Source organism: Balaenoptera ricei, chromosome 20 (genome assembly GCF_028023285.1).
Source record: "Balaenoptera ricei isolate mBalRic1 chromosome 20, mBalRic1.hap2, whole genome shotgun sequence".
In the NCBI taxonomy this organism is placed as follows: Eukaryota; Metazoa; Chordata; class Mammalia; order Artiodactyla; family Balaenopteridae; genus Balaenoptera; species Balaenoptera ricei.
In genome coordinates this window covers 40,383,928-40,399,828 of record NC_082658.1, presented here as the reverse complement: position 1 = coordinate 40,399,828, position 15,901 = coordinate 40,383,928, and the positions used below count along the sequence as shown (strand labels likewise).

General features: G+C 61.8%; 1 protein-coding gene and 1 long non-coding RNA gene across 3 annotated transcripts in view; one reads left to right on the top strand and one right to left on the bottom strand.

Moving 5' to 3' along the window:
* LOC132355794 (uncharacterized) overlaps positions 1–424 on the bottom strand; it is a 52,229-nt gene extending 51,805 nt beyond the window's left edge. For both annotated transcript variants that reach the window (XR_009499699.1, XR_009499697.1), the window contains exon 1: positions 83–424. This is a non-coding gene — a long non-coding RNA (uncharacterized LOC132355794). The remainder of the gene's footprint in view (positions 1–82) is intronic.
* Positions 425–674: 250 nt separating this feature from the next.
* TBX2 (T-box transcription factor 2) lies at positions 675–10,204 on the top strand. Its single transcript, XM_059906986.1, has 7 exons — positions 675–1,406; positions 2,526–2,793; positions 3,800–3,946; positions 5,149–5,225; positions 5,335–5,498; positions 5,952–6,586; positions 8,802–10,204. The coding sequence occupies exons 1-7, from the start codon at positions 1,009–1,011 to the stop codon at positions 9,252–9,254; spliced, it is 2,142 nt and encodes a 713-aa protein (XP_059762969.1). The 5' UTR covers positions 675–1,008; the 3' UTR covers positions 9,255–10,204.
* Positions 10,205–15,901: the final 5,697 nt, after the last annotated feature.

The following is a 15,901-nucleotide window of genomic DNA, read 5'->3' as shown; positions in this document are numbered from 1 at the left end:
TCCCCGCGTTTCCCGAGTGAAAGGCCGCGTCCCGCTCCCGCCCACGCCGGCCCCTCCAGTGCTCTGCAACGGCTCCACTCACCAGCTCCCGCCACCTGGGTTCCGCTCCGGGACCTCGGCAGCCAGCGCCTCCCGACTCGCCCGCCCACCGGCCTCTCTTTCCAGCACCCGCAGCCTCCCTCCGGAGTGCAGGGGCCCGGGCGGCGCCACGGCCGGGAGCGGGGTCGGAGGCCAAGCTGGGGCGCGGGCCAGAGCTGCCGGGCCGCCGGGCGCGGGAGAAGGAGGGCGCCCCCTCTCCTCTCTGGGCCGTGTCAATGCTTTGCACTTGGGGCGGCCTGCGGCTGGGGGTCCTTCCCCAGGGCCCTGGGACCCGGGCGCCCCCCGCCTCAGGCCCTTTCGGCAGGTCGGGTCGGCCCGCCGCGCTTTCCTGTTCGAGCGCAGGCAGCCGCGGGCGCGGGCGACGGGGTGGGGGCCGGGGCAGGGGGAGGGGTCTCGGGGCTCGCTGGCCCGTCATTGGTTAATATTTTATTCTGTTGACATGTTTTCTTACTGCTGAGGCTTCCGACACCTTCTCCCCGGCCCCCCCTCCCGGCCGGAGCTTGGCCTGAGCTGTCAAAACCCCGCCCCCGGAGACCCACAATTGGTCCAAAAAGCGTAAAATCAGCAATCAAGGGGGGCCTGGCTCGTTAGCGCAGGGGATCCGAGCAGGGCAGGACATGTGAGATAGTCACAGTTTTCCAGAGATCACGACAAGATCTAACCAGTCGCGCGTGGTCCCCGGCGCCGGAGCGGGCCAGCCCAGCCCAGCCCAGCCCCGCGCAGAGCCCCCGCCGCCCCCGCGCCCAGAGCCCCGCGTCCCTCGCCGTGCGCCGGACGGGGAACCGGGAGGAGCTGCCACCGCGCTTGCCACCTGGGTCGCCCTTCCTCCGCGTGCGCCGCCGCCCGGGCCGGGGGTCCGAGCCGCGCGCCCCCGGCCCCGGCCCCCGGGCGCCTGGGCCGGATGTCCCGATGAGAGAGCCGGCGCTGGCGGCCAGCGCCATGGCTTACCACCCGTTTCACGCGCCACGGCCGGCCGACTTCCCCATGTCCGCCTTCCTGGCGGCGGCGCAGCCCTCCTTCTTCCCGGCGCTCGCACTGCCGCCCGGCGCGCTGGCCAAGCCTCTGCCCGACCCCGGCTTGGCGGGGGCGGCGGCGGCGGCGGCGGCGGCGGCAGCGGCGGCGGCCGAGGCGGGGCTGCACGTCTCGGCACTCGGCCCGCATCCGCCCGCTGCGCATCTGCGCTCGCTTAAGAGCCTGGAGCCTGAGGACGAGGTGGAGGACGACCCCAAGGTGACGCTGGAGGCCAAGGAGCTGTGGGACCAGTTCCACAAGCTGGGCACCGAGATGGTCATCACCAAGTCCGGGAGGTAGGGCGGCCGGCTGGCCGGAGGGCGCGCGGGTGGGCGGGAGGGGCACCCGACAGCACCCATCAGCGCCGAGCCCGCCGCTCTCGGCTCCCTGCTCGCTCGGGCCCCCGCACCACGCTTAGACAACCAAGTTGACTTTTCTTATTTGGCAGCGAACGAATTTTTTTAAACCAAAGCATCGAAATCTCCCAAATGAAAACGAAAATATGCTCCTGCAAAATAGCCCCAATCGGTATAAGTCCCAAAGCCGAGGAGGCCCCGCGGCTTGGCCCTGGCGGGTCTCCAGCGGTCTCGGCTGCAACTCCTCAGCCCCGCGGCCTCGCTCTCCTGCCTCCGAGTTTGGCTCGGTGCTCCGGGCAGATGCAGCGTCTCCCGCACTCTCCTCCGACCCTGGAGCCCAGAATGAGACTCGCACCCTGCTAGGCCCAGGCTGGCCCACTGGTTCCCGCCGGTCGCTGCGTTCTCGGCAGCGAGCCCCGAGCCGGCCCGGCTGCAGCCTGACCCGGCCTGGAGCCTTGTCCGCGCCGAGGAGCGAGGACCTCCAGACGCTCACGCCGCCCTAGGCCTTAAGGCCGGAAGAAAACTACAGTCCCCAACCACTCAAGCCTTTGACTCAGATACGGAGAATCCAGGCCTCAGGCTCACCCTCTTCCCCCGAACTTCAGGGTCAGGGTCCTTGTTCGGCGCTGTAACCCAGTTCCTTCCCCCAAACAAACAACATCCGAATTTATTTATGAGAGCTTCGGTCCCAAGTGGATATATCCCCTGAACGGATTTCAGGGAGAGTCAAGAGAAGCGGGTGTATTTATAAAGGCCCTGGATTTCTTTCATGAAAGCTCGGCTTTCATCTCAGATGAGGGAGAAAGAGGGTCACTAGATCTGAGCATAGGGCCGTTGGGAAACCTTATAAATAGGAGAGGGTCTTGACAGGCAGAAATGGGGTCTCCCAGGAATAACAACCGCAGGTGGTGTCTCCCAGGCAGTAATAAGGGGGAGAGCAGCGACAACAGAGGAACACAGGTGGGGAAGCTCCAGGCAATGGTGTGTGGGGGGGAGGGGGAGGGGTCCTCCGACAGAGAGCCGGGTCCCATGACGTCTCCATCTTTCCCTTTCTCGCAGGAGGATGTTTCCTCCCTTCAAGGTGCGAGTCAGCGGCCTGGACAAGAAGGCCAAATATATCCTGCTGATGGACATCGTGGCCGCTGATGATTGCCGGTATAAATTCCATAACTCGCGCTGGATGGTGGCGGGCAAGGCCGACCCCGAGATGCCCAAACGGATGTACATCCACCCGGACAGCCCGGCCACAGGAGAGCAGTGGATGGCCAAGCCGGTGGCCTTCCATAAGCTGAAGCTGACCAACAACATCTCCGACAAGCACGGCTTCGTGAGTGCAGGGCGGATGTGCAGATTGGGGTCGGAGACTGAGCACCGGGCACTGCAGGCAGTGGGGGGAGGAGAGGAGACCGCGGGATTCCCCAGAGGGGAGCGCTTGCCGAACCGGCAGGGTGCCCCTGCCCAGGTCACTGCCCTGTGGCCTGTGCCGGCTGGGCCTGGGCCCAGAGGGCTCTACTCTGCAAGCCTGGAGAATGGTGGGGTTGGGGGCCGCTAAGCTCCAGGCTGCTCACAGCCTGAGCTCTCGTCAGGCCTTCCAAAGCCCCTCCTAGAGTCCAGCGGGAGGCAGGTGCGGCCGGAACTGGGTCGTGCAGCCGCTGGTCTTTAGGTTCTGAACTTGGAAGCCCTGCCCAGGACCTCAGCTTGTCCTCACCCTTCCCCGTGAACAAGACCCGGGTTCCCATCCCTCTCCCCAAACGAGGAGATTTAAAAGTTAAAACAGCCCCCTCCATACCTTTTCTGAGACTCCTTTCCCTCCTCCCACAGGCAGATTGCCCGACCAGGAGGAGGGAGTTTGGGGTTCTCACCGTTTCTGCCTGAGCCAGGGCCCCAGCGAATGGGAGGGGGGAGTTCATGGGGCAAAAGGGACTTGCTGTCCGGAGGTAGGGCAGTCGATGAGCCCTCGAAGGTCCCAATCTTCTCTCCGTGGGGTTACTAGGGGCTTAGCAGTGAGCCCAGGAAGAGAGGTTAAGAGTGGCATTGTAGGGGGGTTTATTTTGTTTTCTGTTTTCAACTGGGGTAAATTTTTTTTTAATGGATAGAGAAACTGTGAGGAAGAAAATTGAGAGAAAAAATAAAAGAAAAAGTAATACAGGAGGGAAAAGAAGCGGAGAAGACAGGAGAAAACGGGGAAGTGTGGGGGGTGGAATGGGGAAGGCAAAACCCTGAGAGAGACAGAGAGAGATGGAAAGAGGTCGGGTCCCCAGAGAACAGAAATGCTCAGGTCACAGGCTTGTGGGGGGGGGGGGGCTGTCGGCTGACCCGCGCCCTCCCCGCAGACCATCCTGAACTCCATGCACAAGTACCAACCGCGCTTCCACATCGTGCGAGCCAACGACATCCTGAAGCTGCCCTACAGCACCTTCCGTACCTACGTGTTCCCCGAGACCGACTTCATCGCGGTCACTGCCTACCAGAACGACAAGGTGCGCGGGACCGGCGGCGGGCCCAGCCCCTGCACCGATGCCCTCCCCCACGTGCAGGCTCCAGCCCTCCACTCACACCCGCCCGCAGCCCCCCGCGCCCTCACGGCCCACTCCCGAGCACCAAGCCTCACGTCTGTAAGCGCAGCAGCCTCCGAAATCCCCCAGGCTCTCTCGCAAGCCCGCGACATGTACCCACGAGCCCTCCCGGGCACGCGAGCAGCTGGGCGCTCGTTGGGGTGGGGATATTTACTTAGCAATTAGCAGAGACTCCGGGCCGTGCTGACATTTTTACATTTTATTCGTTTATTTCTTGGCTCAGGGATGGGAATTTAAATGAAAAGAGGGCGCCAGAGGCAATCTGCCCAGGCGTTCCTGCTGCTAGGAACCCAACGCTAGGAACAGGGGGCCCAGTTTTCACTCTCCTGGGGGAGCCAGAGGGCGGGACAGGTGACAGCCCCCACCCCGCCATCCTTCTCTGGGTCAGTCCAGGCCCGGGACCCCTTGGGAGGTGCTTAGAGACTTTTCCTTCAAGTGAAAGGGCCTTTTCTGCGTGCTGCCTTTCTACACCCTCTCTCTAGAGAGGCAAAGCACCACCCCACTAGGCCTGTGCCCGTGTGCACCACTCTCGGGTGAACGACAGTGTCTGAGTGTCCTGCCGGTCGTTTTTTCTGTCCTTGTGAACCGATGTGTCTGTCCCACGCGGATATGCGTGCACCATTTGGAGTGCCTTAGATTCGTGTGGAGGCGTGTGAATTCGTTTGGTTTCCTGGGCACTTGTTTTGCCTGTGTGTACTTGCATGTGTGCAGCCCGTGAGTGTGGTTGACTTTGTGTGTGTCTGCTGACCTGCGTGTGCTCTGCCGTCTGCGCCCTGCTCAGGTTCCGGGTTAGTTTAACTTGAGTGGCCTCGTGGGCCTGTGTGCACGCTTGGACGGATTTCGACTCTGGATGCACAGCTTTGGGCTTGTGTGTGCAAGTTGAGGGATTATGCCTCGAATAAAGTTTTTGGAGGTCGCTTTCCTCGAGGCCCGCCCGCCGGCCTCACCTTGCCTTGTGGCTTGGAGCGTCCTATCCCAGGTGGGCGGGTACCAAGTGTGCACTCCCCGGGCTCTCCTCTGGGCGGGCAGCCGCTGACCTCCGGGTGCCCCAGGCCAGGCTGGAAGAGCCGCATCCTGACCTGGCGCCGCCCCCTCGGTCCCCGCAGATCACGCAGCTTAAGATCGACAACAACCCGTTTGCCAAGGGCTTCCGGGACACCGGGAATGGCCGGCGGGAGAAAAGGTGAGGGTGCACGGGACCGCCCTGCGGCGGTGCTTGGGGGAACAGGACATGGAAGGGGGCGGTGGGGGACTGCGCTGCGCTCTGACCCGCTCCGTCCACTTATCCCCAGGAAGCAGCTAACGCTGCCGTCGTTGCGCTTGTACGAGGAGCACTGCAAGCCAGAGCGCGACGGTGCCGAGTCGGACGCCTCGTCCTGCGACCCTCCCCCCGCGCGGGAACCGCCACCCTCCCCGGGGACAGCGCCTAGTCCCCTGCGCCTGCACCGGACTAGAGGTGCGGATCTGACGGGGAAGAGAAGGGGACCGGGAAGAGAAGGGGAGGGTGTCCACCGGGCGCCAGGTGGCTCGGTGCTCAACATCCGGCCAACTTAAGGCCTGGGAGAAGCGTCAGCAGTGAGCCTGGGAGCCTCTAACCCAGGACTCTCCGTGAGGGCGGTCCCAGGTGGCCCGCAGATCCTGCTGGGCTCCGAGTTAGGGCCCTGGCGCTGGGTGACTCTATGGCAGTAAGGTTTTCTCTACCGGGTTCACCTTCTCCCACTGTACATAAGAGATCTTGGATGAGGTGACCTACAACTGCCCTTAGCCCGACGAGCATCTAGAAGCTCCTCCGACTTGGCATGCCCGAGAGCAGGCTTTCGCACGTCTCTCCAGCCCGGCGCAGACACCGGGAGAGGCTTCACGCCTGTCTCTCCCGGGCCGTAACCCCGCGCGTCCTCTCTCCCCGCAGCCGAGGAGAAGTCGTGCGCCGCGGACAGTGACCCAGAGCCCGAGAGGCTGAGCGAGGAGCGCGCGGGGCAGGCGCTAGGCCGCAGCCCGGCCCTGGACGGCGGCAGCCCCCCTCGCTTGACCGAACCCGAGCGCGCCCGGGAGCGGCGCAGCCCCGAGAGGGCCAAGGAGCCGGCCGAGAGCGGCGGGGACGGCCTGTTTGGCCTGCGGAGCCTAGAGAAGGAGCGCGCCGAAGCCCGGCGGAAGGACGAGGGGCGCAAGGAGGCCGGCGAGAGCAAGGAGCCCGGCCTGGCGCCGCTGGTGGTGCAGACAGACAGTGCGTCCCCCCTGGGCGCCGGACACCTGCCGGGCTTGGCTTTCTCCGGCCACCTGCACGGGCAGCAGTTCTTCGGGCCCCTAGGGGCCAGCCAGCCGCTCTTTCTGCACCCGGGACAGTTCGCCATGGGCCCCGGCGCCTTCTCCGCCATGGGCATGGGCCACCTACTGGCCTCGGTGGCAGGCGGCGGCAGTGGAGGAGGCGGCGGGCCAGGGACAGCCACCGGGCTGGACGCAGGCGGGCTGGGTCCCGCGGCCAGCACGGCAAGCACCGCCGGGCCCTTTCCGTTCCACCTCTCCCAGCACATGCTGGCATCTCAGGTAAGGCCTGTGAGCTGGTGGCAACACGATGGAGGGAGGAGGACTGAGGTGGGCAGAGGAGACAGGCATAGGGCTTGAGGATGCCATAGGCGCTCCAGTGCTTCCAGCCGGCAAGGACTCCCTCCTGGGGAGACCCAATGGACCCTCTGGAACACACCTAGGTTCAGGAAGACTAGGATTGTAGGTCCAGGGTTTGCAAGGGCACTGCTTCTGACTCCTGTGTGACCTTGGGCAAGTCCCTGACCCTCTGTGGGCCTATTTCCTTCCCTGTAACCCTAGCATAGAGTGGCACCCGTTAGACTCTTTCTGCTCTGGCTGCCCTGGGCTTCTGTAAGTCCACTTGCCTGGCCTGCCTCAGGACATTTTTCTTGGGAACAAAGATCCCTGGCTCACTGTCAGTCCCTGAAAGGTTAAGGTGGCTGGACAAAAGGAGTAGGAAAATTTGCAATATGTTCTGGATAATTGACCACCCAAATGACCCACCTCCCAGATGTCTCTGGTCCCTTTCAGACCCTCCAGGAAGTCCTCTGACCTGACAAAGGACTGGGCTCTCCCTTCCCCCACACCGGGTTTCCCAACTCTCCCAGCCACATGTCTCAGAGATGAGGGGCTCGGTTCCCCAGGCCCAGGTTGAAATTCTGAGCTCCCAGGGGAAAGTTTATGAAACTGTGGCCAGCAGCAAAATAAGAAGATCTGATGGGGAGAGCGGCCTCTTTGGTTGCTTGGGTGGAATATTCCCTGTGGAAAGATTTGGAATCTCTACATTCATTTTCCTCCCTCTGAGGTTTCTGGCAAATTGAACCCGTGAGATCTTATCTTAAGGGAAGGAAAATAGGAGTTCAGATCTGAGAAGGCTCCTTTGGTTCAGAAGCAAATATTTTTAAAGTGGGGGAGGGGATTCTGAAATGAGTTTTAAATAGAGCTCAGCGTCAGGGGTGTGTGGAGTGAGTGTTTGAGGCACTAACATCACATATCTGGGGATCTGAGCTGGCAAGGAAGCCTCCAGAAAATGGAGCTCAGGGCCTGGAGGTTGAATCTGCACCCTTGAGTCGTGTGTATGTGATGCCTCCTCCTCAGACAAATTCTGGTGATAAGCATGGGCATCAGAGAGGTCACAGGGAAGTCAGGGCTTCTAGACACAGCCTGGTCAACAGGTGCAAGGCCAGGGCAAGAGTACTCAGCACTCAGGAGGCATCACTTGGTGTACTGCTAGTGGTTAAGTTCTCAAGCCAGGATAGCTCACCTCTGGCCATCAGGAAGAGCCAAAACCTGGGAGATCTGAAGCCTCCCTCCTTCCTCTGAGACACCATGTCTGAATGCTCAGTAGGGCTTGACCTTCTCAGGAAGGATATTTTCTCATTCCTGACTAAGCTACTTCTCTTCCTTCTCCCTGCCTGAGCCAGGCCTGAGGCTCCCCGGAAGCCCAGCCCAGTCAGCTCCTGCCCTCCTCCCCATACCCACATACTGTGTGGAGTGAACATTATCTCAAAGGTCAGATAATCCAAAAGCCGGGCCTCAGGGACTCAGGCAGTGTTTGTCCAGGGTTTCCCAGCTACTGTGCTTTCCATAGGCAAAGACTTTACATTCCTTCCTCAGCTGCCACTTAGGTGCCGCCAGGAGTTCTTTGTATTCAGGCCAGTTTATATACTGATTGGCATCTGTATCCTTCTCCTGGTCCAGGCAGGAGACCCCTGAGCAGGTGGGCAGGCAGAGGGAGAAATTTACAAAGACCCCCGGCCCCCGCCCCACCCCTCGCCTGTGCTTCCCCAGCCCTGCGGGGCACCTGCGGATAGAAAGGCTGGGGAGGACACTGTTGTAAGCGAGCAGAACCTCCCTCCCAGCACAGCCAAAGATGCCTGCTGGCCACCTGGCCCTGTGCCAGCCCTGTTTCCTCCCTCAAGGCCCATGCTAGTTCAGCTGCCTGTAATGGCCTTCCCATACTCGGATTGTAATACCCGGCACAGAGCTTGATGGCGCCAGGTCTGTGCATCATAACCTGAAGCGAGCTCCCCTTCTAACTGGGTTTGGCCATAGGCATACCGGCTCATGCCTACCTGTGCTTTTTTGGGATTACAGTCATGTGAGCTCTGGTCTCATATTCCTAAAAACCGTAGGGCAAGGATTTCCAGTTGTAGCACCACCCCCAGAGCCCAGATCACCTGCAGAAACACCTCAGGCAGGATGCCTAACCCTTGTGTTGTTCTGTTTCTTCCAGGGAATCCCAATGCCCACTTTCGGAGGCCTCTTCCCCTACCCCTACACTTACATGGCTGCTGCTGCCGCAGCGGCCTCCGCTTTGCCAGCCACTAGTGCCGCGGCTGCTGCCGCCGCTGCCGCAGGCTCCCTGTCCCGGAGTCCCTTTCTGGGCAGTGCCCGGCCCCGCCTGCGCTTCAGCCCCTACCAGATCCCAGTCACCATCCCACCTAGCACTAGCCTCCTCACTACTGGGCTGGCGGCCGAGGGCCCCAAGGCTGCAGGCGGCAACAGCCGGGAGCCCAGCCCGCCGCCCGAGCTGGCTCTCCGCAAAGCGGGGGCCCCGCCCCGCGGGGCCCTGTCGCCCAGCGGCTCAGCCAAAGAGGCAGCCAGTGAACTGCAGAGCATCCAGAGACTGGTGAGTGGGCTGGAGAGCCAGCGAGCCCTCTCCCCCGGCAGGGAGTCGCCCAAGTGAGGGGGCCGCTCAGCTGCTCCGCTGCCGCGCAGGCCTCCTGAGCTGCCTGCCCCTGCTGCTTGGGACATGTACAGCACAGAATGGGTATTTATTTAAATAAAGGAGAAAAAGCGGGCTGCAGCAGCTGGAATGAAGCCCCGATCAGCCAGCCAGGGCCTGGGACACTTCCCTGGGCTTCAGAAGGAATCCGGCTGCCAGGAACGCAGTCGCGTTGGAGCCACTGGATTTGGTCCAAGCCTGCTCCCGTGTCAAGGTGTCATCGGCGGGGCCCTCTCCGGGTCCTCCAGCGCTGTGGGGAGGCCTCGTCCCTGGCCCAGCCAGAGGCTGGCTCTTCGGGAGCCAGAAGGTGCCGGGGTCAGGCGGGGGAGCCCCAGAACCCCTAGCCTCGGGCTGGGACCGCTTGAGAATCTGGGGTGAGGGGTGCTGGGGTCAGTGAAGATTCAAGTCAGTGTAGACTTGAGCTGAGAGAACCTGTTCTTTTAGTCCTTCCACCTCTTCACCCAGACAGGCGCCCCTCCCACCCCTGGGTCAGCAGAGGGAGTGGCACTTCAGCCTTGAGTCCCCAGGGGGAAAAAAAAAAGATATTTATGAAATAAATGGTAATTTGTGTAAATAAGCTTTAAGGTTCCCAGAATATGCAAATTGGTATTAATTTATTCAAAGGTGTACATTGCTGTGTACATAATATTTAGAGATTAACTCATAGCATTTAATTTTTTTTTTCATTTTACATGAGCATCTATATTGTACAGGGCTGGGGGGTGTCCTTGGCTGCGGGAGAGGGCCCCGATCCCTGGAGGAGCTCCCACCCCGCCAGCCCCTCGGCCCCTGCGCCCGGGCTTTGCTCTTCCGGCCCGCGGGCTCCACCTCAGGTTTTCACTTTTCGCTCTGGAGCGAGACGAAACGACAAAAACTCGAGAAAACAATAAAACGCTACAATGCGAAGTGAACGGCGCAGTGCGCTCTGTGGGTCGCGCGGGGCAGGGGCGCCGCAAGCGCGTCAGGTGGGACTGGAGGCGGGGACCGAAGGTTGGGCGCCCCGGGCTCGGCGGCAGCTGCTCCCCGGGGGCGGCTGCAAGGCTTGGGCGGCGAGCTGAGCTGCGAGGCCGGGCGGCGCCGGCGCGGGCTGCGGGCTGGGCCGGGAGGCGCCGAGCCGCCGCGAGCCCCCGCGCTCCCAGCGCGTCCGCGTCCCAGGCCGGGGGCCGGGCTCCCTCTGCTGGCCGCCAGCCTCTGTCCGCCTCTCCCGCCACTCCGCGCCGGGCCTCCCGCTCCCAGCCCCTTTCAGAGCCTCTGGGTAGGTGGGGCTGATAAGATGGGCGCTCCCTGCTCCCTCTTTCCCTTCGGAGGAGGGGTTTGGCCATGGTCCCCCATATACCGCGGACCCTAGAATCCTTTTCCATCTCTCTGTCTCCTGAACCTCAAAAAGAAACGTTCTCTCCGTATCAGGGTTGTTGACTAGAGTGGCAAAGTCTAGCCTGAAAGTTCTCCGGTGGAAATCATCTAAATCCCTCTTGGGGGCGTGGGGAGTGAGGGTCACTAGGCTCTTTCTTTTCCTGCCTCAATTTCCCCGCCTCACTTTCCCCTTGTATAGTAATGGGTTCAGATGGTGATCTCTCAGGGAGCTCCACTGTGTCAGTCTCCATTAAGCCTCCTTCCCCGTGGCCCACGTCTGCAAGGACAGCTGCCTCCTGCCCCTATCCCATGAGGGCGGCATCTTCTCTCTTCTTCACCCAGCCAACAGGTGTCACCAGCCCCAAATCCTAGCAGTGGAAGGGATGGGAGACGGGCGGTCACTCTTTCAAACCCAGTTCCTTCCTTATTAAGCCTTGGAGATCCATAACACCCTGGCCCAGCAGGCTGCTCAACTTGGGTACTTTGGGGGACGAGGGGCTCTGGCTTCCTGTTCACCAGGGCCATCAAGGATGGTGAGATGGAGGAAGGGTGAAGGAGGAGGTGGAATTGGCCTCCAAACTCCCAGGACACCTTCTTGGGCCGACACATTTGCAAGGAAGAGAATCATGTCTGCCTCTTCCAGGGAGGGAGCTGGCCACAGGTCACGCTGAATTCGGCGAGGGGCTCAGCCAGTGAACCAGTGGGAGGGCCAGAACACTGTCCCACTCTCGGAGGGTGGGCTCCGGCTTCCGTGCCTCTGACCTTCGGGCGTGCAGGACAGCGAGGCGGGCAGTTCAGGAACAAGGTGGAGCAGAAAGTCCCTTTTCTCAGCTCAAATAAAATCCTCTGTGGACAGGGTGTTTATTCGAGGTCTCTTCGGGCTAAAAACGCCTCTAAAATTCGAAGAGGGGCGCGTTGGTTTCTTCCGGTTTCTCAGCCCGTCTAGGAAGAATTGGGAAGAGGCTGCGGAGCGAGCTGCTGACACCAGGGGGCAGCACCGACCCGGAGCCGCGGGCGGGCCCGCGGGCAGATGGGAAACTGGAGGAAGGTCGCTGTCAAAGCCGGGCAGAGCGGCCAGTTTGAGGCCGCGTTCTCACCGCGTGGTGGCTGCAGCGCCCCGGGTGGGGTGGAGTGATACTCCAAGGCCTCGAGAGGCCCCGGGCCCCGAGCGCAGCTTGGCGAGTCGTCCCCCCTTCCCCCCTGACCCCCAGCCGCACAGTCCCCTCCCTGAGTCTCCCTCGCGCCTCTGCGCTGGGTCCCAGCTGCGAGCCTGAGTTCGGCTGCGGGAACCGCGCGGTCGAGTCCCAGACAAAGGCCAGGCCGCTCCCTGGCCCAATTAAGCCACCCGCCTCCCAAGTTTCATTGTTCCCGGGGTCGCCAATTAGCCCAGGCGCCCCGCGTCCCGCCGCTCCGGTGTCCCAAGGCCTCCTTAACCCTTCAGGGCCTGGCACCAGGCGCCCTAGACGGCAGAATCCCCGGCGGACGAGTGTGGAGGGCTTGCTGAGCTGGTGTGTCCCCGCGAGGCCCTGTGCGTTGGGACTGCGGGGTGTGAGAGGGAATTGTACGTGTCGGCGTGGGATTGTGAGTGTGATTCACAGGGGAGTTTGGAGGCTAGGGGTCTGGGTGTCGGGGGCTCCGTGAGACCCCTGGCGGCTGGGCAGCGAGGAGTGCGAGACCTAGGGGACCTCGTTTCCTCTTCTGCCAATCCGAGTCTCCCGAGCCCTCGAGTCATCCCCCTACCCCTACCCCCACCCCCGCCAACCCACCCCCCAAAAATGCTGCCGTGGAAAATCTTGAGCATCAGTGGCCCCGCCCTGTCCTCCCCAAGGGCGCAGAACTGGGACCCGCCTCCGCAGCTTACCGCGAACGTCCACGCAGGCCACCCCTTGCAGACAGAGGGGCGTGTTCAGCTTGGTGCGCCCCATGACACCCACAGGTGAAAGCCCCGGCTGCAGGCCCCTCCCCGCCCACCCCCCCCCCAACCCCCGTTTCCCGGGTATAGGACGGTTCAAGGGACAGAGTCTCGATGAAACCGAGGTTTAAACTCTGAGCCTGCCTTCCTCTCTGCTTTGGGAAGTACCCCACATCCAATCCCACTCTGTCGTCTCCTTCGCCGTCCTGGACCCCAAAGTCCGTAGCACCAGCCCGGCATACAAGGTCCGTCGAGGGGCCAAGGGCTCCGTGCTCTAGGGCCCGGGCAGCAGAGGGGAGACCTGTGAGCGCCCGGGTTAAGGGGCAAAGGTTAAGGAGCCTGAGCTCCGGGTCCTCTCTGGGCACTCCCCCAGGAGGGCCCTTGGCAGTGCAGCCTGGTCACCCTCACTGAATACGTTCCTGTCTCCGTCCGAACGCGCCGGGGACTTTGATTTGCCCTTGGAGCTCCTTTTGGACTCTCTGGAGGCGCGGACCCGCTCACCCCACCTCTCACTCATTCCCGAAGCACCAGGTTCCCAGAGCCGACGGCCGCCTCTCTTCTCCAGTCCCCTCCTTTTGGTACCTTCCGCAGCTCCCGGCCAGGAACGGACCTGGAGCGAACCCTGTCCGGGGACCGTGGCAACTCCCCATATGCCCACCAGATGGCGCTTTAGGACAGGGGCCGGGCGGCAGCCGGACAGCCCGCCCCGGGCTAGAGCTGGGGTGGACCGAGAGCCGCAGCAAGAGCGGCGCGGAGGCAGAGCCACAGACTACCGTAGATCCAGGCCCAGAGATGGGCACAGGCAGCCAGCCAAGAGACCGAGGCGCTCCGTGGAGCCCAAAGGAAGCTCTGGACAGCGGCTGCAGACACAAGGATGGGATTGCCCTAGGCTCGGGATGGGGGCTGCCTTTCTCCTCGGGGCCGCCCTGCCGGGCCAGTTCCCCGACCTGCGAAGCCCCAGCTGCAAACACCCACCGGCCGCCTTCTGTGTGCCGGGCGGGCTAGGGCCCTCGCGATCCCTCTCCGGGCAGGAGGCCGCCTGACTCCCACCTTCCGGACGTCTCAGAAGCGGGGCTGTGGGCTTGGACCCGTCGCGCGCCGGACGAACTGCTCTGCCCGGCGGGGCCCCCACGAAGGTGCGGGGTGGGGGGATAGGAGGTTGAGGCGGCTCCCGGGAGATGGGCGGGATCCAGTGGGCCTCCCGCTGGGAGGTGCACTGAGGCGCCTTCCTCCCCCACCCCTGTCTTCAGGGGCAGGATGGGCCCCCGGTCCCCCACTGCCACTCCGGGGCGAGACTTGCGGAGCTGCTTCCCCAGGGTCCTGCCTCCGTGGGCCCCGGTGCCAGAAGCCCTGGGGAGGCTTCGGGTCTGCGTTGTTCCAGTGGGAAGCGGTGGGGACTGGAGAGGGCACAGGGGTCAGCCTGAGAATCTCTCCCTCGGGTTTAAAAGCCACCAAGGTTCTGGGTCAGGTTTGAATGGGGACAGGGGAGTGTGAGGCCCAATGTCCTATTGCCAGTTTGATTCGGGGCCGAGGTTTGGAAGGCTGATTCCAGCTGACGCTTAACGTCCCCAGGTGAGCTCTGGCACTCTCAGAGATTACCTCCCTTATTATTAACTAAGGATACACAGCTAGAAAGCTGCGACACGGTCACCAGCTTGTTGTGTGACCCCAGCCGGGTGTCCTTCCTGCCCTAGGCCTCCAGCTCTTTCCCCTTCAATGTATAACACAGGATAGAATCAAACCCATGGTAATTTAGTAGTTATCTACATGTCCATCTACCGCCGAAGCTGGGGAGACAGGTATAAAGTCAAGCTGTGAGTCTTGCTGTGTGACCTTGGACAATGTGACTTTCTTCTCTGGGCCAAATCCTCCTCCTGAAGATAAGTGGTTTGGAGTAAAATCACATTGGTCTGTGAGTGACCAGGTGACCTCGCTCTCCAATTCCCAGTGACCCCCAGTCTCAACGTCTTCAGATAAGAGGCTGGGACTCTGCTTCCATTTAATGTTTGAGGAACCTAAGCCTGGAGGATAGGCGGGGTTATCCACAGACCCAGGCTGTTGTCGCTGAGATTCCTGGGGTTGGGGGTAAGGCTGGTGGCCAGAATGAATTCACAATTAGGAAATCACATTCCAGGTCCTGAAACCCTCAGGGAACCGGCTGGCTCCAGCTGCCTCCACTCCTTGTGGGATGTGGTCGCCGCCCCCCCCAGCCCTGCAACCCCCTTCCACGTTGGCACAAACTGCAGGAGAGGCACAGCTTGGTGGAGGGTGGGTTTGGCACCCAGCACCACAGTTTGCCCACTGACTGTGACTTCTTCCCAAAGAGAGAAGGGGATACTGATGGAGGGCATTCAGGCACCCATGTTTAAGGGTGCCCCCCCAGACCTGGGATACCAGCAGGCTAATTCCTTAGCTGGTGGAAGGCTTTGGGGGCATTCAAAGCACTTCTGTGTATGGGCTTTCACTGAACCCTCACTGGCAGGCTGTTGACAGCGAATCCCCATTTCACAGCCGACGGCAGTGAGGTTCAGGGAGGTGAAGTGAAGTGCCCCAGGCCATCCAGTAAATAAAGGAAGAGCTCTTTCACAATCCCACGGGCCTGGTCCTTGGAAATGTTAGCTGATGAAGTGACGATGGGTGAGAGTCAGCCTCATGGCTGGGAAAGGGCAAAGGGGCCGGGTGCCCTCTGTGGCCCGCCAGGCCGCGTGTCCATGGGAGAAGCAGCCTGACTCGGAGCCCAAGACCAGGACACCAGGGGAAGGGTGGCCTCCCCGCTTCATGTCAGCCCAGCAGGGCCTGCCAGGGCCCCCTGGTGGGGGCAGGGGCTTTCTCTGTGTAAACCATAGCAGGGGGGATGTCACGTGGCAAGTGCTAAGCTCAGCGATGTTTGGTCTCCTTATTTCCTTATTGTTGATTTCAGTCCCCAAGAGAACAAGGTATCCTCCTGCCCCACCGCACCTTCTCCTCAGCCCGAGGGGAGGAGCTGTGGAACACCCACCATGTGCTCAACGCTGGGCCTGCCTTTTCTCATTGCATTCTCAGCTGGGTAGTGGGTATGCTCATGCCCATTTTACAGAAGAGAAAACCAAGGCTTAGGCCTGCCCAAGGTTATAGAGCTGCTAAGAAGCAGGTCACGGGCCATGGCAAGGTCTGGCCGACCCTAAGCCTAAGCTCCTTCCTGGAGCCCTCTTTCCTACAGCCCCAGGACCTCCAAGTGCCATTGGGCATTCAGCCCAGCCTCCCACGGCGGGCTCTTGTGGGACTGGTCCTTATTTAGCCCTGCCCCACTTTGGGTTTTATTTCCTTCTCGGAGGGGCTGTCCACTCTCCCAGCTTTGGTCTCC